The following is a 26,006-nucleotide window of genomic DNA, read 5'->3' as shown; positions in this document are numbered from 1 at the left end:
CTCATTCCCTTCCAGCTCGTTGGCCACAAAGTATTGGTCGAGTCGCTCCACGAAGGCCTCCCAATCGTCCCCTTCTGAGAATTTCTCCAGAATACCAACAGTTCTCTGCATTTTCGCGTGATGGTTCGTTATCTCGTTGGATGTTTCTAGTGGGGTTTCACAGGGCTCAGTACTATGTCCCTTGCTTTTTGTGGTATACATCAATGATCTAGACTTGAATATAGGGGGTATGATTAAGAAGTTTGCAGACGATACTAAAATCGGCTGTGTGGTTGATAATGAAGAAGAAAGCTGCGGACTGTGGGAAGATATCAATCAACTGGTCAGGTGGGCAGAACAGTGGAAAATTGAATTTAATCCATAGAAGTGTGAGGTATTGCATTTGGGGAGGGCGAACAAGGAAAGGGAATAGACATTAAATGGTAGGACACTGAGAAGTGTAGAAGAACGAAGGAACCCTGGAGTGCATGTCCACAGATCCCTGAAGGTAGCAGGCCAGGTAGATAAGGTGGTTAAGAAGGCATACGGAATGCTTGCCTTTATTAGCCGAGGTATAGAATACAAGAGGAGGGAGGGGGTTATGCTTGAACTGTATAAAACACTGGTTCGGCCACAGCTGGAGTACTGCGTGCAGTTCTGGTCACCGCATTACAGGAAGGACATGATTGCACTGGAGACAGTACAGAGGAGATTTACGAGGATGTTGCTAGGATTGGAGAAAGCTATGAGGACAGATTGGATAGGCTGGGTTTGTTTTCCTTGGAACAGATGAGGCTGAGGGGAGACCTTATTGAGGTGTATAAAATTAGGAGGGGCCTAGATATAGTGGATAGAAAGGGCCTATTTCCCTTAGCAGAGGGGTCAACAACCAGAGGGCATAAATTTAAAGTAACTGGTAGAAGGTTTAGAGGGGATTTGAGGGGAAATTTCTTCACGCAGAGGTATGTGGGGGTCTGGAACTCACTGCCTGAAAGGGTGGTAGAGGCAGAAACCCTCACCACATTTAAAAAATACTTGGATGTGCACTTGAAGTGCCATAACCTGCAGGGTTACGGACCTAGAACTGGAAAGTGGGATTAGGCTGGATAGCCTCTTGTGGCCGGCACGGATACGATGGGCTGAAATGGCTTCCTTCCGAGCTCTAAACTTCTATGATTCTATGATCTCAAACCCGGCTCCAAGCTCATGGTCTTCAGAGCAGTAGTGATACCCGCGCCCCCCTTAGGCTTCAGAGACATGGACTAGGCACCTCAAAGCACTGGAGAAGTACCACCAACGCTGCCTCCGCAAAATCCTGCAAATTTATTGTCAGGACAGGTGCACCAACGTCAGCGTTTTCTCTCTGGCCAACATCACCGGCATTGACCATGCTTGATGAGCTCCGATGGACGGGCCACATTGTCCGAATGCCTGATAGTAGACTCCCGAAGCAAGCACTCTACTCCGAGTTATGTGATGGAACGTGAGTCCCAGGAGGGCAGAGAAAACGCTTCAAGGGCACCCTCAAAGCCTCCTTGAAAAAATGTAACATCCCCACCGACTTTTGGGAATCTGTGCCCCAAGACCGCTCAAAGTGGAGGAGAAGCATCCGAGAAGGCGCCGAACATTTTGCGTTTCTTCGCCAGGAGCACGCAGAAAGCAAGTCCAAACAGCGGAAGGAATGTATGACAAATCAGGCAATCCACCCACCCTTCTCTGCAACCACCATCTGCCCCACCTGTGACAGAGACTGTAGATCCTGCCTTGGTCTCATCAGTCATCTTAGAACTCATTTTGGTGTGGAATCAAGTCATCCTTGACTCCGGGGGACTGTCTAAGCAGAAGATAACTTCCCCTGCCCAGATGCCAGCAAGGAGTTAGTGCCTTCTAGAGCAGAGTGTCTATTGACACCACTGTGGCAGCCAGTGAGTTGGCGATGGGGCAGGACTTAGACAGGACTCACAACAGTCTATTTTACAGCGAAGTCGATTTACCCAGCAAATAGAGTCTGCTTAAACACTGCAGCAAACAGCCTACCAAGTCTATTTAAAAAAATGTAACTATGAACTACAGCAAAAAACATTCATAACTGAGACCACAGCAACTTCTCTTGATAAAAGCAGGATCATTTCTGCAGCAAAATACACAATTTACATATGTGCGTAAAATTAGTCCCAGTCACTTACAGCAGTGCAGTCTCGAGGTGTGATTGACGGGGAATTACCCAATCATCTCATTCTGGCCAGGAATAATTGTCACTTTATGAAGGCATTCTTGGGGAGAGGGAATAATTGGTCTGCAGTACCATTGAGTGCCTATTGGTGGAGCAACTCAGACTGTGTTTTTATTAACATATATAAATCAACAGCGCACCCTTGCAGGGCAATTAATGGTACTGCACCAAAAGCGCCAATCTATGAAATTGAATGCAATTGAATCTACGAACAGTGAAAAAATGCATGAAAAATAAAGATGTGAGGACCTGTAGGGGGTGTATGTAACAAGTTGAGACCAGCAGGATGCATTGGTGAAACTGCTACTTGCTCAGCTGAGAGAGAAAGCAGGAAACTATAGACTGGTTAGCCTAACATCTATCGTTGGGAAAATGCTGGAGCCCATTATTAAGGAAGCAGTAGCGGGACATTTGGAAAAGAATGATTCAATCAAGCGGAGTCAGTATGGTTTTATGAAAGGGAAATCAGGTTTGACAAATTTGCTGGAGTTTTTTGAGGATGTAACGAGCAGGGTGGATAAGGGGAAACCAGTGGATGTATATTTGGATTTCCAGAAGGCATTCGATAAGGTGCCACATAAGAGGTTACTGCACAAAATAAAAGCTCACATAGTTGGGGGTAATATATTAGCATTGTTAGAGGATTGGCGAACTAACAGAGAACAGACAGTCGGGATGAATTTGGATACTGTTGAGGGGGTGACTCATCAGCAGCAGCCAAGTTCATGGCACCGTGGGTGGCTCTGCTGCACAGGAGGGCAGGAAAAAGAGTGGGAGAGCTATAGTGGTAGGGGATTCTATTGTAAGGGGAATAAATAGACGTTTCTGCGGTCGCAACCGAGACTCCAGGGTGGTATGTTACCTCCCTGGTGCAAGGGTCAAGGATGTCTAGGATGAGCGGGTGCAGCACAATTTGAAAAGGGAGGGTGAACAGCCAGTTGTCGTGGTGCATATAGGTACCAACGATATAGGTAAAAAACGGATGAGGTCCTACGAGACGAATTTAGGGAGCTAGGAGCTAAATTTAAAAAGTAGGATCTCAAAAGTAGTAATCTCAGGATTGCTACCAGTGCCACGTGCTAGTCAGAGTAGGAATCGCAGGATAGCTCAGATGAATACGTGGCTTGAGGAGTGGTGCAGGAGGGAGGGATTCAAATTCCTGGGACATTGGAACCGGTTCTGGGGGAGGTGGGGCCAGTACAAACCGGACGGTCTGTACCTGGGCAGGACCGGAACCAATGTCCTAGGGGGAGTGTTTGCTAGTGCTGTTGGGGAGGAGTTAAACTAATATGGCAGGGGGATGGGAACCTATGCAGGGAGGCACAGGGAAGTAGAATGGGGGCAGAAGCAAAAGATAGAAAGAAGAAAAGTAAAAGTGGATGACAGAGAAATCTAGGCAAAAAGTAAAAAGGGCCACATTACAGCAAAATTCTGAAGGGACAAAGTGTGTTAGAAAGACAAGCCTGAAAGCTCTCTGCCTCAATGCGAGGAGTATTCGGAATAAGGTGGACGAATTAACTGCGAAGATAGCAGTTAACGGTTATGATGTAATTGGCATCACGGAGACATGGCTTCAGGGTGACCAAGGCTGGGAACTCAACATCCAGGGGTATTCAACATTTAGGAAGGATAGACAGAAAGGAAAAAGAGACGGGGTGGCATTGCTGGTTAAAGAGGAAATTAATGCAATAGTAAGGAGGGACATTAGCTTGGATGATGTGGAATCGGTATGGATGGAGCTGTGGAATACCAAAGGACAGAAAACGCTGGTGGGAGTTGTGTACAGACCACAAAACAGTAGTAGTGAGGTTGGGGACAGCATCAAACAAGAAATAAGGGATGCGTGCAATAAAGGTACAGCAGTTATCATGGGTGACTTTAATCTATATATTGATTGGGCTAACCAAACTGGGAGCAATGTGGTGGAGGAGGATTTCCTGGAGTGTATTAGGGATGGTTTTCTAGACCAATATGTCGAGGAACCAACTGGCCATCCTGGACTGGGTGATGTGTAATGAGAAAGGACTAATTAGCACTCTTGTTGTGCGAGGCCCCTTGGGGAAGAGTGACATAATATGGTAGAATTATTTATTAAGATGGAGAGTGACACAGTTAATTCAGAAACTAGGGTCCTGAACTTAAGGAAAGGTAACTTCGATGGTATGAGGTGTGAATTGGCCAGAATTGATTGGCAAATGATACTTAAAGGGTTGACAGTGGATAGGCAATGGCAAACATTTAAAGATCACATGGATTAACTTCAACAATTGTACATCCCTGTCTGGTGTAAAAATAAAACGGGGAAGGTGGCTCAACTGTGACTAACAAGGGAAATTAAGGATAGCGTTAAATCCAAGGAAGAGGCATATAAATTGGCCAGAAAAAGCAGCAAACCTGAGGACTGGGAGAAATTTAGAATTCAGCAGAGGAGGACAAAGGGTTTAATTAAGAGGGGGAAAATAGTGTATGGATGGAAGCTTGCCGGGAACATAAAAACTAACTGGAAAAGCTTCTATAGATATGTGAAGAGAAAAAGATTAGTGAAGACAAACGTAAGTCCCTTGCAGTCGGATTCAGGTGAATTTATAATGGGGAACAAAGAAATGGCAGATCAATTGAACAAATACTTTGGTTCTGTCTTCACGAAGGAAGACACAAATAACCTTCCGGAAGTACTGGGGACCGAGGGTCTAGTGAGAAGAAAGAACTGAAGGATATCCTCCTTAGGCGGGAAATTGTGTTAGGGAAATTAATGGGATTGAAGGCCAATAAATCCCCGGGGCCTGCATCCCAGAGTACTTAAGGAAGTGGCCCTAGAAATAGTAGATGCATTAGTGATCATTTTCCAACAGTCTATCGACTCTGGATCAGTTCCTATGGACCGGAGGGTAGCTAATGTAACACCACTTTTTAAAAAGGGAGCGAGAAAGAAAACGGGTAATTATAGACCGGTTAGCCTGACATCAGTAGTGGGGAAAATGTTGGAATCAATTATTAAAGATGAAATAGCAGCGCATCTGGAAAGCAGTGACAGGATCGGTCCAAGTCAGCATGGATTTATGAAAGGGAAATCTTGCTTGACAAATCTTCTGGAATTTTTTGAGGATGTAACTAGCAGAGTGGACAAGGGAGAACCAGTGGATGTGGTGTATTTGGACTTTCAAAAGGTTTTTGACAAGGTCCCACACAAGAGATTGGTGTGCAAAATCAAAACACAACGTATTGGGGGTAATGTACTGACATGGATAGAGAACTGGTTGGCAGGCAGGAAGCAGAGAGTCGGGATAAATGGGTCCTTTTCAGAATGGCAGACAGTGACTAGTGGAGTGCCGCAGGGCTCAGTGCTTGGACCCCAGCTCTTTACAATATACATTAATGATTTAGATGAAGGAATTGAGTGTAATATCTCCAAGTTTGCAGATGATACTAAACTGGGTGGCGGTGTGAGCTGTGAGGAGGACGCTAATAGGCTGCAGGGCGACTTGGACAGGTTAGGTGAGTGGGCAAATGCATGGCAGATACAGTATAATGTGGATAAATGTGAGATTATCCACTTTGGGGGCAAAAACATGAAGGCAGAATATTATCTGAATGGCGGCAGATTAGGAAAGAGGGAGGTGCAACGAGACCTGGGTGTCATGGTTCATCAGTCATTGAAAGTTGGCATGCAGGTACAGCAGGCGGTAAAGAAGGCAAATGGTATGTTGGCCTTCATAGCTAGGGGATTTGAGTATAGGAGCAGGGAGGTCTTACTGCAGTTGTACAGGGCCTTGGTGAGGCCTCACCTGGAATATTGTGTTCAGTTTTGGTCTCCTAATCTGAGGAAGGACGTTCTTGCTATTGAGAGAGTGCAGCGAAGGTTCACCAGATGATTCCCGGGATGGCTGGACTGACATATGAGGAGAGACTGGATCAACTGGGCCTTTATACACTGGAGTTTAGAAGGATGAGAGGGATCTCATAGAAACATAAGATTCTGACGGGACTGGACAAGTTAGATGCGGGAAGAATGTTCCCGTTGTTGGGGAAGTCCAGAACCAGGGGACACAGTCTTAGGATAAGGGGTAGGCCATTTAGGACTGAAATGAGGAGAAACTTCTTCACTCAGAGAGTTGTTAACCTGTGGAATTCCCTGCCGCAGAGAGTTGTTGATGCCAGTTCATTGGATATATTCAAGAGGGAGTTAGATATGGCCCTTACGGCTAGGGGGATCAAGGGGTATGGAGAGAAAGCAGGAAAGGGGTACTGAGGGAATGATCAGCCATGATCTTATTGAATAGTGGTGCAGGCTCGAAGGGCCGAATGGCCTACTCTTGCATCTATTTTCTATGTTATCTATGTTTCTAGTTGGTAAACCGTGACTAGTGGGGTGCCGCAGGGATCGGTGCTGGGTCCTCAACTATTTACAATTTTTATTAATGACTTGGATGAAGGGACCAAGTGTAATGTTTGCTGATGATACGAAAATGGATGTGAAAACAAATTGTGAGGAGGACACAAATAATCTGCAAAGGGATATAGACAGGCTAAGTGAGTGGGCAAAAATTTGGCAGATGGAGCATAATGTGGGAAAATGTGAGGTTATCCACATTGGCAGAAATAATAGAAAAGCAAATTTTAATTTAAATGGAGAAAAATTGCAAAGTGCTGCAGTACAGAGGGACCTGGGGGTCCTTGTTCATGAAACACAAAAAGTGAGTATGCAGGTACAGCAAGTAATCAGGAAGGCAAATGCAATGCTGGCCTTTATTGCAAGGGGGATGGAGTAGAAAAACAGAGAAGTCCTGCTACAACTGTACAAGGTATTGGTGAGGCCACACCTAGAGTACTGCGTGCAGTTTTGGTCTCCGTATTCAAGGAAATATACACTTGCAGTTTAGGCTGTTCAGAGAAGGTTCATGGTTGATTCCGGAGATGAGGGAGTTGACTTATGAAGATAGGTTGGGCCTATACACTTTGGAGTTCAGAAGAATGAGAGGTGATCTTATTCAAAACATATAAGATAAGAGGGGGCTTGACAGGGTGGATGCAGAGAGGATATTTCCACTCATAGGGGAAACTAAAACTAGGGGACATAGTCTCAGAATAAGGGGCCGCCCATTTAAAACTGAGATGAGGAGAAATTTCTTCTGAGGGTTGTAAATCTATGAAATTCTCTGCCCCAGAGAGCTGTGGAGGATGGGTCATTGAATATTTTGAAGGTGGAGATAGACAGCTTTTTGAGCGATAAGGGAGTAAAGGGTTATGGGGAGCGGGCAGAGAATTGGATCTGAGTCGATGCTCAGATCAACCTTGATCTTATTAAATGGCGAAGCAGACTCGAGGCACCAAATGGCCTACTCCTGCTCCTATTTCTTACATTTACATTTAAGGAGATATTTCACAACTCTCAAGAAAAATATATTCCAGTGAGGAGGAAAGGGCGTAAGAGAAAAGATAGCCATCCGTGGCTAACTAAAGAATTAAAGGACGGTATCCAATTAAAAACAAATTCAATGTGGCCAAAACTAGTGGGAGGACAGAAGATTGGGAAGCGTTTAAAAGCCAACAAAGAATGACTAAAAAAATGATTAAGAAAGGGAAGATAAACTATGAAAGTAAACTAGCACGAAATATAAAAAGAGATAGCAAGAGTTTCTATAGGTCTATAAAAAGGAAAAGATTGGCTAAAGTAAATGTTGGCTCCTTAGAGGATGAGACCGGGGAATTAGTAATGGGGAACATGGAGATGGCAGAAACTCTGAACAAACATTTTGTATCACTCTTTACGGTAGAGGACACTAACAATATTCCAGTGGATAGTCAAGAGGCTATAGAGGGGGAGGAACTTAACACAATCACAATCACTAAGGAGGTGGTACTCAGTAAGATAATGGGACTAAGGGCAGATAAATCCCCTGGATCTGATGGCTTGCATCCTAAGGTCTTAAGAGAAGTAGAGGCAGGGATAGTGGATGCATTGTTTGTAATTTACCAAAATTCCCTGGATTCTGGGTAGGTCCCAGCAGATTGGAAAACTGTAAATGTAACGTCCCTGTTTAAAAAAGGAGGCAGACAAAAAGCAGGAAACTATAGACCAGTTAGCCGAACATCTGTGGTTGGGAAGATGTTGGAGTCCATTATTAAAGAAGCAGTAGCAGGACATTTGGAAAAGCAAAATTCGGTCAGGCAGAGTCAGCATGGATTTATGAAGGGGAAGTCATGTTTGACAAATTTGCTAGAATTCTTTGAGGATGTAACGAACAAGGTGGATAAAGGAGAACCAGTGGATGTAGTGTATTTGGACTTCCAGAAGGCATTTGACAGGGTGTCACATAAAAGGTTACTACACAAGATAAAAGTTCACGGGGTTGGGGTTAATATATTAGCATGGCTAGAGGATAGGCTAACGGAACAGAAAACAAAGAGTAGGGATAAATGGTTCATTCTCGGGTTGGCAATCAGTAACCAATGGGGTGCCGCAGGGATCAGTGCTGGGACCCCAACTATTTACAATCTATATTAACGACTTGGAGGAAGGGACCGAGTGTAACCGAGTGCTGACGATACAAAGATGGGAGGAAAAGCAATGTGTGAAGAGGGCACAAAAAATCTGCACAAGGACATAGACAGGCTAAGTGAATGGGCAAAAATTTGGCAGATGGAGTATAATGTTGGAAAGTGTGAGGTCATGCACTTTGGCAGAAAAAAAATCAAAGAGCAAGTTATTATTTAAATGGAGAAAGATTGCAAACTGCTGCAGTATAGCCGGACCTAGGGGTACTTGTGCATGAAACACAAAAGGTTAGTATGCAGGTACAGCAAGTGATCAGGAAGGCCAATGGAATCTTGGCCTTTATTACAAAGGGGATGGACTATAAAAGCAGGGAAGTCTTGCTATAGTCGTACAGGGTATTGGTGAGGCCACACCTGGAATACTGCATGCAGCTTTGGTTTCCATATTTACGAAAGGATATACTTGCTTTGGAGGCAGCTCAGAGAAGGTTCACATTGATTCCAGAGATGACGGGGTTGACTTATAAGGAAAGGTTGAGTAGTTTGGGCCTCTACTCATTGGAATTCAGAAGAATCTTATTGAAACGTATAAGATTATGAGGGGGCTTGACAGGGTGGATGCAGAGAGGATGTTTCCACTGATAGGGGAGATTGGAACTAGAGGGCATAATCTTAGAATAAGGGGCCGCCCATTTAAAACTAAGATGAGGAGAAATTTCTTCTCTGAGGGTTGTAGATCTGTGGAATTCGCTGCCTCAGAGAGCTGTGGAAGCTGGGACATTGAATAAATTTAAGGCAGAAATAGATAGTTCCTTAAACGATAAGGGAATAAGGGGTTATGGCGAGCGGGCAGGGAAGTGGACCTGAGTCCATGATCGGATCAGCTATGATCGTATTAAATGGCAGATCAGGCTCGAGGGGCTGTATGGCCTACTCCAGCTCCTATTTCTTATGTTCTTATGTAGATAGAGACAAGAGTCCATGTAAATGTTACAGCCCAGTACCTGTATTTTGTTTACCTGGACTGATTACTGCCTAGATTTCTTCATGTACCATAGATTCTTTCTTTACTTATTGCCCATTCTCCCTCTTCTTGAGGCTGTTCCCAGCATGGATGTTGGGAAAACTACAGTGAGGCTCAGTGTCTGGGGAAAATCATCAGATCCAGTTACTGCTGCTGTAATGTGTTTGGTGAGGACCAGACCGGGGCTCTGACACTCCTGGTCTCAGCTAATATGTGGTGCTGAGGTGCTGCAGTGCATCTGTGCCATACTCTAGTAAGGGGCCCAAGTTTCGGGTGGAGTTGCTCCAATTTTCTTGGAGCAATTAGTTTAGTTTGGAGTATCTTGGAAATCGCAATTCTCGGCACTTAGTTTGCTCCAGTTGTAGTGAGTTAGTTTAGGTTCATTTTAGTTCAGGTATTTTTTTTCAAAAGGGGGTGTGTCCAGCCACTTAGGCCTGTTTTATAAATTTCGGCAGCGAAAACTTACTCCAAACTAACTTAGAATGGAGTAAGTGTCCACTTTTGTAAGTTCTGAAAAACCTTACCTAGAGTTAAGTTTAGTGCAGGCACAGCCAGAGGACAGAGGGTGGGAAGCATTAAACACAAAGGACACATCAACATCACAACCGGCGGGGGGGGGGGGGGGGGGGGGGCAGGGAAGTTTAGAGGATTTTCCATAAACACCTTCATAACAACATTAAAGAAGCAAAGTACATTTAAAGCACCAAGCACTAAACGAAGCACAAAAAGTAATAAACAATTAATTAATAAAAAAATAGAAGGAACCCTGCCCCCTAAAGCACCAAGACCAAAGTAATAAGGAACCAATAAATAAAAAATATAAGTCCTACCTTTATGTGAAGGGATGGTGTTTCTGTCAGCCTCTCTCCATGTCTCTCTCAGTGTCTCTCTCCGTGTCTCTGTTAGTGTCTCTCTCTCTCTGTCTCTGAGTGGTGGTGGTGGGGGGGAGGTGGTGAGGGTGGGGGGGCAAGAGAGGGGGGGAGGTGGTGAGGGATGAGGGTGGGGGGGGGGAGAGAGGGTGGAGTGGGGGGTGAGGGTGGGGGGGGGAAGGGGCTGAATGTGGGGGGGAGGGGGAGGCTGGACGGAGGCACCCCTGCTCTCCGGCCCTTCGATCATTTCAAGTGCCCCCCAATCCACGCTCCTCCATCCCTTCCCACGCTCCTCCATCCCTTCCCACGCTCCTCCATCCCTTCCCAAGCTTCTCCCCCACCGATCACCTCCCCGGTGCCCCCTTCCCACGCTCCTCCATCCCTCCCTGGTACCCACACCATTCAAATACTGGGGGAAAAACGCCCTGCTGAGCCATTGCGCATGCGCGCACGCTCCAACGCGCCAACGCGCCTGCACAACGCTGCCAGCACTCAGAAGAACGCTGATCTCTAGCCCCGCCCCCCTGCTGGCTGCTATCGGCTTACTCCGCCCCAGGGAGACTTTGCTGCGCCACGCCACACTCCAGGACGACCGGAGAATTCCCGGTAAGATATCGGCGCACTTTTTTTCCCAGACAGGTTACTTAAATCACGGAGGTGCGCCGTTTTCAGCAGCATCGGAAACTTGGGTCCAAGGAGTAACACCTACAGGAGAAAATATGAGCACGGGAAAATTAGATGGGAAGGGCAGTTCAGTATCAAAGTGGGGTATGCAGAATTTACAGTGAGGAGTGTTCTATGGGCCATGGAACTCAGTCCCAAGACCTGACTCATTTGTTTTAACTCCATGTAGCCGCCTCATTTCGGGTATGATTTCACAGGCATCGGTAACCCCTCCAATACCTTGTTTAAAGTAGCCTTTCTTCGTTTGTGAGCTTAGCCAGAGCGTAAGCTGGCTATTTGACCACAGGGGTCACAACAGACAAATACAATCCCATTTTCACTAAATGGATCAAGAGTGGGCCGATTTTTCTCTTCCCTTAGATATGGGCACTGAGGCCAATTGTCCATGTCCCATGTCGAACCCCAATTGAGATCAGCTTCTGATTATGTGTGGCTGATTTCTAACCAAGGCAATACAGCCACGGGAAGGTGGCGGGGGGCGCGGAAGGGCGGGCTTTGTCCAAGTGGTAACATTTTCAGATGGGGAAATCTATTCGGAACCCCAGATTACAGCCCTCCGACTAGCAGGCAGAAAGGAAGGCCTGGGATGGTGAGTATGTTCTCTTTAAACCTGTCTTCCCAGCCTGTGGCTTCCTGGGCTCAGGCAGCTGAAGAGCCGGAATTCAGGTTGGTCTGAAGTCACAGACTCCACTGCTTCCTATGGAGCCTGACTTCAAAGAAAAATAATAAGGAAGGCAAATAGCATGTTGTCCTTTATTGCAAGGGAGTTGGAGTATAAGAAAATTGACGGCTTTTAAGAATTCGACAGAGTTCGAGTATTTCCCTCTGTAAAAAGCGGGTAGTGCTTTGAACAAAATGCACTTTCCCCTCGACTGCAAATAATTTTTTGAAGTCTGGATTACAAAATAGGGACATCATTCATAGCTCCAAGAACCGAGTAGCTTCACACACGGATGTGTGACGCTGGCACTTTTGTACAGTGTCAGGGTGATAGTTGTGACTCGTATTTCAGCAAAAACATTCCTACCGACAGTGAAGCAAGTGTAAACCGTGCTTGCTTACTGCACAGAATAGGTCACACAATGACTAAGAAAGGATACTTGCCCTTCCCTAGCTCCTTCTCATACCTATTCCAGAAACCCCCAAAACTCTTCACGTAATGAGGCATTACTCTGAAGTTCAGCGACTGTCATGCAGCCAAACAGAGCAGTCATTTTACACACAGCAACTATGGAATGAAGTGAATGTGTTTTTGGTGTTGTTCGTTGAGGGTGGAATGTAGGACAAGATACTGGGACAACACTCTGCTTTCCTTTAAAATAGTGCTATGGGACCTTAGCGGGGGTACAGGGGGGTGTTGGTGAAGGGGGCCCATGGTTTAACATCTCACCTGAAGGATGGCAACATCGATATTGCAGCACGCAACTATCACTCCTAGATTGGGCTTGGAACCACACCCTCTGGACTTTGGCTGAGATGTGGACTGGGGTCATTGTTGTGACAGACATATCCCATGCCCTGCTGAAGATGCACCATCATTCTACTAAGACGGAGCTTGTCAGTCCCCTGGGGAAACTTGAGCACATAATTCGTAGCGGTGCAGTACTGAGGGAGTACAGCACTGTCAAAGATGCCGTGGTTCGGATGAGATGTTAAACCGAGCCCGTCTACCTGTCCAGGTGATCATTAAAGAACCCAGCGCACTATTGGAAGAAGAGCAGGTGAGTTCTCCTGGTGTCCTGGCTAACATTCTTCCCTCTACCAACATCCCTAAATGCATAGTAAGAAAATAAGAACATAAGAAATAGGAGCAGGAGTAGGCCATACGGCCCCTCGAACCTGGTCCGCCATTCAATAAGATCATGGCTGATCATTGGTCTCAACTTCACTTTCTCGCCCGATCTCCATATCCCTTGATTCCCCTAGACTCCAAAAATCTATCTATCTCAGTCTTGAATATATTCAGAGACTCAGCATCCACAGCCCACTGGGACAGAGAATTCCAAAGATTCACAATCTTCTGAGTGAAGAAATTACTCCTCATCTCTATTTTAAATGGCCTACCTCTTATCCTGAGACTCTACCCCCTAGTTCGAGATAGTCCAGCCAGGAAAAACAACCTCTCAGAATCTACCCTGTCAATCCCCTTCAGAATCTTGTATATTTCAATGAGATCACTTCTCATTCTTCTAAACTCCAGAGAGTATCGGCCCATTCTACACAATCTCTCATCATAAGACAGCCCTCTCATCCTAGTGCACCTTCGTTGCACCACTTCCAAGGCAAGTATATCCTTCCTTAGATTAGGAGACCAAAACTGTGCACAGTACTCGAGGTGAGGTTTCACCAAGGCCCTGTACAATTGTAACAAGACTTCCTTATCTTGTACTCCAACCCCCTTGCAATAAAGGACAACATGCCATTTGCCTTCCTTATTGCTTGTTGTACCTGCACACTAGCGTTCTGTGTTTCTTGCACAAGGACACCCAAATCTCTCTGAACACCAACATTTAAAAGTTTCTCACCATTTAAAAAATATTCTGCTTTTCTATTCTTCCTCCAAAAGTGAATAACCTCACATTTCCCTACATTATACTCCATCTGCCACCTTAGTGCCCACTCACTATGTCTATCTATAACCCTTTGCAGACACTTTCTGTTCTCCTCACTGCTTACTGTTCCACCTAGCTTTGTATCATCAGCACTCGGTCCCTTCATCTAGGTCATTAATATAGATTGTGAATAGCTGAGGCTCCAGGACTGATCTTTGTGGCACCCCACCTGTTACAGCCTGCCAACCTGAAAAAGCCCTATTTATCCCTCCTGTTTTCTGTCCGTTAACCAAGCCTCTATCCATGCTAATACATTATCTCCAATCCCATGAGCCCTTATCTTGTGTAATAACCTTTTATGAATGCCTTTTATCTACCCTTCTAGTTACATCCTCAAAAAACAATTTGTTAAACATGATTTCCCTTTCATAAAGCCATGTTGACTCTGCCTAATCAAATTATGATTTTCTAGGTGCCCTGATATCACTTCCTTAACAATGGATTCCAGTATTTTCCCAATGACTGATGTCAGGCTAACTGGCCTGTAGTTCCCTGTTTACTCTCTCCCTCCTTTCTTGAATAACGGTGTTACATTTGAGTAACTAGTCATTCACCTCCTTGCTGTTTGTGGGGCCATGCTGCTGTACAATGTCTGCCACCTTTGCCTACATAACAAAGTTGTTGATTTCGTGAAGCACTTGGAATGTTTCAGTGAGGTACCATGCAAACAAAACTGTTTATTTCTAATTTTTGGCAAATATGTGTTACAGAAATTCAACTGGCTGCACACATCTTTGTTGTTCCTTTTAATATGTGTGTGTGTGTTTCCTTGTCATGTAGGGCTCATTATGCAAGTACCTGAGCCTGCACAGCAATGACTGGGTTAGCTCCTGCCGGCTGGCACACTCCATCACCAAGGGCCTCGCCTACCTTCACACAGAATTACTGCGAACTGGTGAGCAACAGCAGAGAGTCCACAGGACCTGCCCTTCTTACTGTCACACTGCCTGTAGTAACTCACTGTCTGTGATTAAGAGTTGACATTTCATGATTTGCTGTGTGTTTTGTCTTGCTTGTGTGAGTTGAACTTACTGACATAGTTTGAAGTCGTCTTCTTTGAAAGCTGTGAAATTTGATGTACAGTAGTATGTATTGTGGGTATTGAGACTTCATTCGAAACTGCCACCTCTTTTTTTCAGTAAATTACCAATCCCCAGTGGAACACTGACCCTCTGGCCCCAGCAATGTAGGATCTGGAGTGAAGTGACCAGCTTTGTTATTAATGTTCCAGTTTCCAGGAGAGTGGGGTGGCGTGGCAGGGGAGAGGGGGCAAGGGGGGGGCGGGGGGTGGGGGGGGGGAAATCGCCTGGTAATTTTGAGAAATGAAAGCTAATCAGTAAATGTGAAGTTTTCAATCGCTGTATTTAAAAAATGACTGCACTTGCATGAAAGGATTAGTGTCATGATCACACGTGCACAATGGGCCAGTGTCATGATCACACGTGCACAAGGGGCCAGTGTCATGATCACGTGCACATAGGAACAGGAGTAGGCCATTCAGCCCCTCGAGCCTGTTCCACCATTCAATGAGATCATGGCTTATCTGTGACCTAACTCCATATACCTGCCTTTGGCCCATGTCCCTTAATACCTTTGGTTAACAGAAAGCTAATAGTCTCAGATTTAAAATTAACAATTGATCTAGCATCAATTGCAGTTTGCGGAAGAGAGTTCCAAACTTCTACCACTCTTTGTGTGTAGAAGTGTTTCCTAATTTCACTCCTGAAAGATCTGGCTCTCATTTTTAGATTATGCCCCCTAGTCCTAAAATCCCCAACCAGCAGAAATAGTTTATCTCGCTCTATTCTATCGGTTCCCCTTAATATCTTGAAAACTTCAATCAGATCACCCCTTAACCTTCTAAATTCTAGGAAATACAACCCTAATTTGTGTAATCTCTCCTAGCAACTTATCCCTTTTTTTTCCCGGGCATCATTCTGGTAAACGTATACTGCACTCCCTCCAAGGCCAACATATCCTTCCTAAGGAGTGGTGCCCAGAACTGCTCACAGTACTCCAGGTGTGGTCTAACCAGGACTTCGTACAGATGCAGCATAACTTCTGCCCCTTTGTGCTCTAGTCCTCTAGATATAAAGCATTCTATTAGTCTTTTTAATTATTTTCTTACCTGTTCAGGACATTTTAATGATGTATGTACCTGGACCCCCAAGTCTCTTTGAACCTCCACTGTTTTTAGCTTTACATCATTTAGAATGTTCTATCCTTTTTAGGTCCAAAGTGGATGACCTCACATTTGCTTACATTGAAATCCAATAGCCATAGTTTTGCCCATTCACTTAATCTATCAATATCCCTTTGTAATTTTATGCTTTCATCTACACTGCCTAAATGCTGCCTATCTTTGTGTTATTGGCAAATTTGGATATATGATTTTCTATGCCATCATCTAAGTCATTAATAAATATTGTTAATAGTTAAGGCCCCAACACAGATCCCTGAGGTGCACCACTAATCACATCCTGCCAATTTGAGTACCTACCCATTATCCCTACTCTCTGTCTCCTGCCACCCAGCCAGATTCCTAACCAGCTCAATAATTTGCCCTCAATTCTGTGTGCTTCTACCTTAGATAACAGTCTCTTATGTGGGCCTTTATCAAATGCCTTCTGGAAATCCATATAAGTAACATCCATTGGCATTCCCCGGTCCACTACTTTAGTCACCTCCTCAAAAAATTTAATCAGGTTTGTTCAGCATGACCTACCTTTCACAATTCCATGCTGGCTCTCTCTGATCAATCTATCCTTAATTATAGACTCTAGAAATTTCCTGACAACTAACTGGTATAATTCCCTGGTTTCCCCCTCTCACCATTCTCAAATAGTGGAGTGACATGCGCAATTTTCCCATCGAAAGGAACAGTTCCTGAATCGAGAGAACCCTATGGTGGAATTCTGGGGATTTGTCACTCTTTAGTGCCATTATTTTCTTTAATACTATTATTTTACTTAGGTTAATTTTATTGAGTCCCTGTCCCCAATTCAATATTAGTTTCCTTGGGATATCTGACCTGCTGCCCTCTTCTTCTGCTGTAAATACTGACGCAAAGTAATTATTCAACATGTTCGCGTTTTCTTATTATCATTGACAATATCACAGCTTTCAGTTTTTAAGGGGCCAACATTCCTCCTGACTACCTTCTTTTTCCTAATATAACTGTAAAAATTCTTCGTATTGGTTTTGATATCCCTTGCAAGTTTTTTTTCATACTCACTTTTTGTAGTTCTTATCTGTTTTGTAACTCTTTGCTGTTCTTTGTATCTTTCCCATTCACCAGGATCTGTGCTAGTTTATGCTTTTTCTTTTAGTTTTATGCTGTCCCTTACTTCTTTTGTCGTCCATAGCTGTTTTTTTTGCATGCCTCTCAGGAGTATTCTTCATCGTCATAGGCAGTCCCTCGAAATCGAGGAAGACTTGCTTCCACTCTAAAAATGAGTTCTCGGGTGACTGGGCAGTCCAATAGGGGAAATACAGTCTCTGTCTCAGGTGGGACAGACAGTCGTTGAAGGAAAGGGTGGGTGCGACTGGTTTGCTCTTTCTGCTGCCTGTGCTTGGTCTCTGTCTGCATGCTCTCGCCGATGAGACTCGAGGTGCTCAGCGCCTTCCCGGATGCACTTCCTCCACTTAGGGCGATCTTTGGCTAGGGACTCCCAGGCTTTGAGGGTGTCCTTGCAACGTTTCCTCTTCCCACCTTGCCGTGTAGGAGTTCCGAGTAGAGCTCTTGCTTTGGGAGTCTTGTGTCAGTCATGCGAACAATGTGGCCCGCCCAGCGGAGCTGGTCGAGTGTGGTCAGTACCTTGATGCTGGGGATGTTGGCCTGGTCGAGGACGCTAACGTTAGTGCGTCTGTCCTCCCAGGGGATTTGCAGGATCGTGCGGAGACATCGTTGGTGGTATTTCTCCAGCGATTTGAGGTGTCTACTGTATGTGGTCCACATCTCTGAGCCATACAGGAGGGCGGGTATTACTACAGCCCTGTAGTCCATGAGCTTGGTGGCAGATTTGAGAGCCTGATCTTCGAACACTCTGTTCCTTAGGCGGCCGAAGGCTGCGCTGGCGCACTGGAGGCGATGTTGAATCTCGTCGTCGATGTCTGCCCTTGTTGATAATAGGCTCCTGAGGTATGGAAAGTGGTCTATGTTGTCCAGGGCTGCGCCGTAGATCATGATGACTGGGGGGCTCAGGTTGGTGGAGGACCTTTGTTTTACAGATGTTTAGTGTAAGGCCCATGCTTTCGAACGCCTCAGTGAAGGTGTTGACTGTGACTTGGAGTTCAGACTCTGAATGTGCGCAGACACATGCATCGTCCGCGTACTGCAGTTCAACAACAGAGTTTGGGACGGTCTTGGATCTGGCCTGGAGGCGACGTAGGTTGAACAGGTTCCCACTGGTTCTGTAGTTTAGTTTTACTCCAGCGTGAAGATTGTTGAGTGTGAGGTGGAGCATTGCAGTGAGGAAGATTGAGAAGAGGGTTGGCGCGATAACACAGCCTTGCTTGACCCCGGTCCAGACATGGATTGGGTCTGTAATGCATCTGTTGGTCAGGATTATGGCTTGCATGTCGTCGTGGAGCAGGCGGAGAATGGTGACGAACTTTTGAGGACAGCCGATAGTCCCTCGCGGTTGACAGTGTCAAAGGCCTTTGTAAGGTCAAAGAAGGCCATGTACAAGGACTGGTGCTGTTCCCTGCATTTCTCTTGCATCTGTCGCGCTGTAAAAATCATGTCTGTTGTACTCCATAGAGGACGAAATCCGCACTGTGACTCCGAGAGGAGCTCTTCAGCCACAGGAGAATTGTAGTGACGACTTTCCCAGTGGCTGATTGCCGCTGTCGGATTTGTCCCCTTTTTTAAAGATGATCACAATTACTGCATCTCTCAGATCTCTCGGCATGCTCTCCTCCTTCCAGATGAGAGAGATGAGGTCATGCATTCGTGCCATACTTTAGTGCCTCAGCGGGGATTCCATCCGCTCCCGTTGCCTTGTTGTTCTTGAGCTGGCGGATGACCTTTTCCACCTTGTGCTAATGTTAATGATGGAACGGATTAGGCAGTGGTCCGTCCAGCAGTCGTCAGCTCCTGTCATGGCGCGGGTGATGCACACACCCTTGCGCTCCCTGGCTCGGACGATGACATAGTCGAGCCAGTGTTTGGAGCGAGAGTGTTGCCACGATGCCTTGTACTTGTCCCTCTGGCGGCACAAGGTGTTCTCGACATTTTGTCAGGAGCAGGGTACCACTGGAATTGGTTTTCCCTAACCCCTTTCTGCTGATCACGCCTCCCCAGAGGATTGTGTCCTTGCCGACCCTGGCGTTGAAGTCGCCAAGGAGGATCAGTTTGTTGTCCATAGGGTTGCGGGACAGAGATTTTTCGAGGCTGGAGTAAAAACCCTCTTTGGTCTCATCTGTTGCATCGAGTATTGGGGCATACAAACTGATTCCGGGATAGGGTGAGTCGGAGAGTCATAAGACATTCGCTAATCCCGCAGCGAATTCTTCATTGCAGTCAAGGCCACCTACGGTACAAACTCCCAAGGCCCCACCCCAAGAATGGGGAAACACTCATCAAGGACACTGAGGCAGTCAGAGCCCGCCGGAAGAAGCACTTCGAAGATCTCCTCAACCGAGACTCTGCCTTTAACTCAAGTGTTCTCGACTCCATCCCGCAGCATGCAACCCGCCACCACCTCAGCAAAACCCTAGCCCTGCACGAGGTAGGAAAAGCCATATGACAGCTCAAGAACAACAAGGCTACGGGAGTGGATGGAATCCCTGCTGAGGCGCTAAAGTATGGCGCTGTTGGCGCAGATACATGCCCTCATCTCTCTCATCTGGAAGGAGGAGAGTATGTCGGGAGATCTCGGAGGTGCAGTGATCGTGACCATCTTTAAAAAAGGGGACAAGTCTGACTGCGGCAATTACAGGGGAATCTCCCTGCTATCAGCCACAGCTAGAGTTCTCCTCAACCGTCTTCTCCCTGTGGCTGAGGAGCTCCTCCCGGAAGTCACAGTGCGGATTTCGTCCCCTACGGGGCACAACGGACGTGATCTTTGCAGCGAGACAGCTGCTGGAAAAATGCAGGGAGCAGTGCCAACCCTTATACAAGGCCTTTTTCAACCTTACAAAGGCCTTTGACACTGTTAATCGCGAGGGTCTACTGAAAAGTTTGTCAACATCCTTCACCTGCACCACGATGACATGCAGGCCGTGATCCTTACCAATGGATCCACGTCTGGACCAGGGTCAATCAGGGCTGCGTCATTGCTCCAACCCTCTTCTCAATCTTCCTCGCTGCCATGCTTCACCTCACAGTTAACAAGCTCCCCGCTGGAGTGGAACTAAACTACAGAACCAGCGGGAACCTGTTTAACCTTTGCCGCCTCCAGGCCAGGTCCAAGATCACTCCAACCTCTCGTTGAGCTACAGTACGCGGACGACGCCTGCGTCTGCACACATTCTGAGGCTGAACTCCAGGCTATAGTCAACGTATTTACTGAGGCATACAAAAGCATGGGCCTTACGCTAAACATCCGTAAGACAAAGGTCCTCTATCAGCCTGTCCTCGTTGCAAGCACTGCCCCCAGTCATCACGATCCACGGTGCGGCCCGAGACAACATGAACCATTTCCCATACCTCGGGAGCCTCTTATCAACAAAAGCAGACAGTGATGAGGAGATTCAACACAGCCTCCCGTGTGCCAGTGCAGCCTTCGGAAAAGAGTGTTCGAAGACCAAATTTACCACCAAGCTCATGGTCTACAGGGCTGTAGTAATACCCATCTTTCTGTATGGCTCAGAGGCATGGACCATGTACAGTAAACACCTCAAGTCGCTGGAGATATATCACCAACAATGTCTCCGCAAGATCCTACAAATCCCCTGGGAGGACAGGCGCACCAACATTAGCGTCCTCGTCCAGGCTAACATCCTCGGCATTGAAGCACTGACCACACTCGATCAGCTCCACTAGGCAGGCCATATAGTTCGCATGCCAGACACGAGACACCCAAAGCAAATGCTTTATGTGGAGCTCCTTCACGGCAAACGAGCCAAAGGTGGGCAGTGGAAACATTACAAGGACACCCTCAAAACCTCCCTGACAAAGTGCGACATCCCCACTGACACCTGGGAGTCCCTAGCCAAAGACCGCCCTAAGTGAAGAAAGTGCATTCGGGAGGGCGCTAAGCACTAAGAGTCTCAACGCCAAGAGCGCAGACAGCGGAAGGAGCGTGCGGCAAACCAGTCCCACCCACCCTTCCCTTAACGACTATCTGTCCCACCTGTGACAGAGTCTGTGGCTCTCGTATTGGACTGTTCAGCCACCAAAGAACTCACTTCAGGAGTGGAAGCAAGTATTCCTCGATTCCGAGTGACTGCCTATGGTGATGATGATGCTGAACTTGATGATGTTATGATAGAAATTGGATAAATGTTCATGCACAGTTAGGCTGTTAACTAAATCTGGTTCATTACTCAAGGGTGAAGGGGCCAATCCCGTGATACACATACGCAAGGGACCAGTCTCGTGTGGGGGCGGGGGGGTGGGGGTCATTCTGATCACATGTCTCATGTTCACACACGTGTGCGGAGATCAGTGTCAGATTCAAACATGGCATTTTTACATGCATGTTCCAGTTTTGGACAGGCAGATCTACAACAAAGTTAGATAAAGGACAGAATTCCCCCTCATTCTCTGCCTTTCCCACTCTCTCTTCCTTCTCAGTTTCACTTGCCCCCTCTTCCTCTGTTTTTTCCCACTTCTCTTTCTATCACTGTCTCTATGTGTTCCTCTAGCATTGTCTCTGCCTCCTTCTCTTTGCCTCTCTTCTTGCTATGTAATTCTTAACATGTTGCTCTGGTCTGAGAGTTCTGCCAAGGTTCCAGAGTGAAAGGTTGCTGATAGTGAAGTTGCTGAGAGCTTGACACAATTGATTTACTTGCTTGTCGTTAGCAGGATTCCCTCATGTGGGCGAGATCCTCCATGTCTGTGTGTGGCAGGTAGCCCAGCTTAGCCATGGTACTTCTTTCAACCATAATAGGAACAGGATGAGGCCTTTCAGCCCCTCGAGCCTGCTCCACCATTCAGTTAGATGATAGCTGATCTGTACCTCAACTCCTTTGGCCCACCTTTGCTCCATATCCATTAATACCCTTACCCTATCGATCTCAATTTTGAAAGCTCCATTTGACCTCCAGCATTCACAACCTTTTGAGGGAGAGTTCTAGATTTCCACTACCCTTTGTGTGAAACGGTGCTTCCTGATTTCACTCCTAAATTGCCTGGCGCTAATTTTAAGAATATGCCCTCTTTGTTCTTGATTCCCCGACCAGATGAAATCATTTCTCTTTATCTACACTATCAAATCCCCTTTTTTCACTTTAAACATCTCAATCAGATCACATGAAGAATTGCAAGAGGCATGTGAGGGTGACTGGTGACCTGGGTCAATACCAGTTTTCAAGTGTCAAGTGGTATCAGGAGAGGAGGGCGAAGGATTGGAGGAAAGCAAACACAGGCACTGAGCCTGCTTTCTAACACTGAGAAATATTTGGTCCCTCCAGATCAGTACAAGTCGGCCATTACACACCGGGACCTCAACAGCAGGAACGTGCTGGTGAAGAATGATGGAACATGTGCCATCAGTGACTTTGGCCTGTCCATGAAACTGACTGGCAATAGACTGGTTCGACCAGGAGAGGAGGACACTGCAGCCATCAGTGAGGTGAGCAGCAAAACAATAGAAGATTCTGCAGGTATAATAGCATATTTCCTTGGGTTTTAAAACACAAGAGGGCAGCATTATCAAGATTAAAGTAGTAATATACCTTGTGTTATCTACTTGTTTGGGCATCAAAGATAGAAGGGTATTATACTGCTTGTTACGTAATTGTGGAGAACAATGTTATCAGGGGTACAGGGTTTTTATACTGCCTGTTACTTCACTGAAGCGTACGAAAGTCTGGGCCTTACATTAAACATCCGTAAGATAAAGGTACTCTCCCAACCTGCCCCACCACACAGTACTGTTCCCCGATTATCAAGATCCATGATGAGACGTTGGATAATGTGGACCATTTCCCATACCTTGGGAGCCTACTATCAGCAAGGACAGACATCAATGATGAAATCCAACACTACCTTCAGTGTGCCAGTGCAGCCTTCAGTCGCCTGAGGAAAAGAGTGTTCGAAGACCAGGATTTCAAACCCGGCACCAAGCTCATGGTCTACAGAGCAGCAATGATACCCACCCTCAAAGCCTACTTGAAAAAATGTAACATCCCCACCGACTCTTGGGAATCCCTGCCTCAAGACCGCTCAAAGTGGAGGAGAAGCATCCGAGAAGGCGCCGAACACCTCGCGTCTCTTCGTCGGGAGCACGCGGAAGCCAAGTACAAACAGCGGAAGGAGCGTACAACAAATCAAGCACCCCACCCACCCATCCCCTCAACCACCATCTGCCCCACCTATGACAGAGACTGTTGATCCCGCAATGGTCTCATCAGTCACCTTAGAACTCATATTAGTGTGGAAGCACGTGATCCTCCACTCCGGGAGACTGCCTAAGAAGAAGACTGCCTGTTATGTATTTGTACAGGATTGTGTTATGAGGGGTACAGGAGTATTATACTGTTATGTACTTGTACAAGGGTTGTGTTATCAGGTGTACGGGGTATTATATTGCCTGTTATGTACTTGTACAGGGACAGTGTTATCAGAGGTACTAGGGCCTGTTATGTATTTGTAGAGGGCTGTGGTTCAGTGGTACAAGGGCTAATATACTTGTGCACCATACCCTCTCAGACTCCATGAATTTGTGGAGCTCCTGCTGCAACTTCATGCTGAACAACAAGGGAATCGCCCCAATTCTGGATTGAGAGAACAACAGCATCACAAGGCAACTGATTAATTTTGAAGCTCAGTTGCTGTACAGCTTTGGGTTAACATTAAAAAAAATAATATAGAACAGCCTCGACTCACTTGCAGCAGCCTACATGGCCTATCTGAAAATGATGCTTTTCGAAGCTTGGACAGGCCTGCTCATAGTGATAGGTTTCCTTGTCCCTTTCGTTTGATGCAGCACACCTCTCCTTAAACTGGGGCTATCAACATATTAGTGTTTTGCTGCTTGGTTATGGCATGGTGCTGGTCAGCACTAGATATGACCTGATTGACCTAAGACCAGAGGGAACTTGAGTCCAAGGCAACAATTTGAGACCATCCAAAATGGTGCAGTCATTCAGTCAATTGGACTTGGCAGTGCTGAATCAACCAGTGTTTGTTGTGTGAAGCGGTGAAAACCCAAGAGTGCTAGTGGTGATGTCTCTTTCTTCCCCTCTTCCACAGGTTGGCACAATCCGTTACATGGCACCTGAGGTGCTGGAGGGAGCAGTAAACCTGCGGGATTGTGCATCCGCTCTCAAGCAGGTAGACATGTATGCACTGGGTCTCATCTACTGGGAAATATTTATGAAGTGCACAGATCTTTTCCCAGGTAAGAAAGCAGCAACTTGTGTGCGTGTGTGTGTGTATATATAGTTAAATATAGTTAAAACGTAGTAAAATATCACAAGGCGCTTCACAGGAGTGATTATCAAACAAAATTTGACACCGCACCACATAAGGAGATATTGGGACAGGTGACCAAAAGTTTGGTCAAAGAGGGAGGTTTTAAGGAGCATCTTAAAGGGGGAAAGAGAGGCTTAGGGAGGGAATTCCAGAGCTTCCGGCCTAGGCAGTTGAAGGCATGGCTGCCAATAGTGGAGTGATGAAAATCAGGGATGTGTAAAAGGCCAGAATTAGGGGAACAGAGAGGTCTCGGGGCTGGAGGGAGTTACAGAGATAGGGAGGGACGAGGCCATGGAGGGATTTGAAAACAAGGATGGAAATGTTAAAATCGAGTCTTTGCAGGACCGGCATCCAATGTAGGTCAGGGAGCACAGGGGTGATGGATGAACATGACCTGGTTTGAGTTAGGACACAAGCACCCAAGTTTTAGATGAGCTCATGTTTATGGAAGATATTGGAATAGTCAAGAACAACAAGAGGTAGCAATAGTTGTGGTTTGGAGAAAGATCACTGATTTTTCTGCATCTCTGTACCATATCATCCGGACAAGTATGCATAGGCTTTCATGCAGTGCTGCCATGTGCCAGTGAACCTACACTGTACAGAAAATTTTGAAACAAAGAGAGAGAATATCTTGCTCGCCGATCTCATTGTCCCATTCCTGAAACCATATCGTATACCTGGAGTCTCGATCGATCCTCTCTGGCATTGATTATCTTTGTCTCGGCAAGTCTTGAGGCCTTCAGTCAGTGTATTTTGAGGATTTCTAAGAGTGTTCTGGGAACTCGTCCAAATAGGCTTCATTGATGCGAGGGTGGTGGGGAGACGGTCAGGCAGAAACATAAAACATAGGTGCAGGAGTAGGCCATTCTGCCCTTCGAATCTGCACCGCCATTCAATGAGTTCATGGCTGAACATGTAACTTCAGTATCCCATTCCTGCTTTCTCGCCATATCCCTGCTCCCCTTCCGACCAGAATTTCACGTGCTCCTTGCGTGGGGTGACAACCTGGCTGGGGGATTTGTATTCCACCCTAATATCCGACCCACTGGTCTCTGTGCGCTTCCCCGCCCCTGGAATTCTGGGGCCACCGCCAAGAATTCCATAATGGCCTATCTGTGACTTTGTTCTAAAACACAAGTGTTATTGTAGCAAGCTGCTGACTTCTGTGACGGACTTGAGGTCTGCAGCACGATTGCTAAAACCAGGTAAGAATTGCGCAGAAGCAGCTATATTGGGGCTTCGGGGCTTCTGCTGCCCATCTCATTGGAAGAGGTCAGAGGCTCCTCAATGCTTCTAACATGACTTAATTTGTCCTGTGAACAGGAGAATCAGTGCCCGACTACCAGATGGCTTTTCAGGCAGAGGTGGGGAACCATCCCAGCTTCGAGGATATGCAGCATTTGGTCTCCAGGGAGAAGCAGCGTCCCAAATTTCCTGAAGCCTGGAAAGAAAACAGCCTGGTGAGCAAACATGATTTCTTACACTTTTCCCACCTAATAGCTGGCAGAAAGTCTTTCCTGAG

At 46.3% G+C, this 26,006-nt stretch overlaps 1 protein-coding gene across 2 annotated transcripts in view; it reads left to right on the top strand.

Annotated features, from left to right (window-relative positions):
• The window catches only part of bmpr2b (bone morphogenetic protein receptor, type II b (serine/threonine kinase)), a 398,476-nt gene that overhangs the window by 355,616 nt on the left and 16,854 nt on the right, over positions 1-26,006 (top strand). For both annotated transcript variants that reach the window (XM_070876232.1, XM_070876233.1), the window contains 4 exons: positions 14,677-14,791; positions 22,477-22,637; positions 24,260-24,407; positions 25,808-25,944. In XM_070876232.1, coding sequence (XP_070732333.1) covers positions 14,677-14,791; positions 22,477-22,637; positions 24,260-24,407; positions 25,808-25,944 — 561 coding nt within the window. The remainder of the gene's footprint in view (positions 1-14,676; positions 14,792-22,476; positions 22,638-24,259; positions 24,408-25,807; positions 25,945-26,006) is intronic.

Source organism: Pristiophorus japonicus, chromosome 3, assembly GCF_044704955.1.
Source record: "Pristiophorus japonicus isolate sPriJap1 chromosome 3, sPriJap1.hap1, whole genome shotgun sequence".
Taxonomy (NCBI): Eukaryota; Metazoa; Chordata; class Chondrichthyes; family Pristiophoridae; genus Pristiophorus; species Pristiophorus japonicus.
This window is presented reverse-complemented; position numbering and strand designations above follow the sequence as displayed.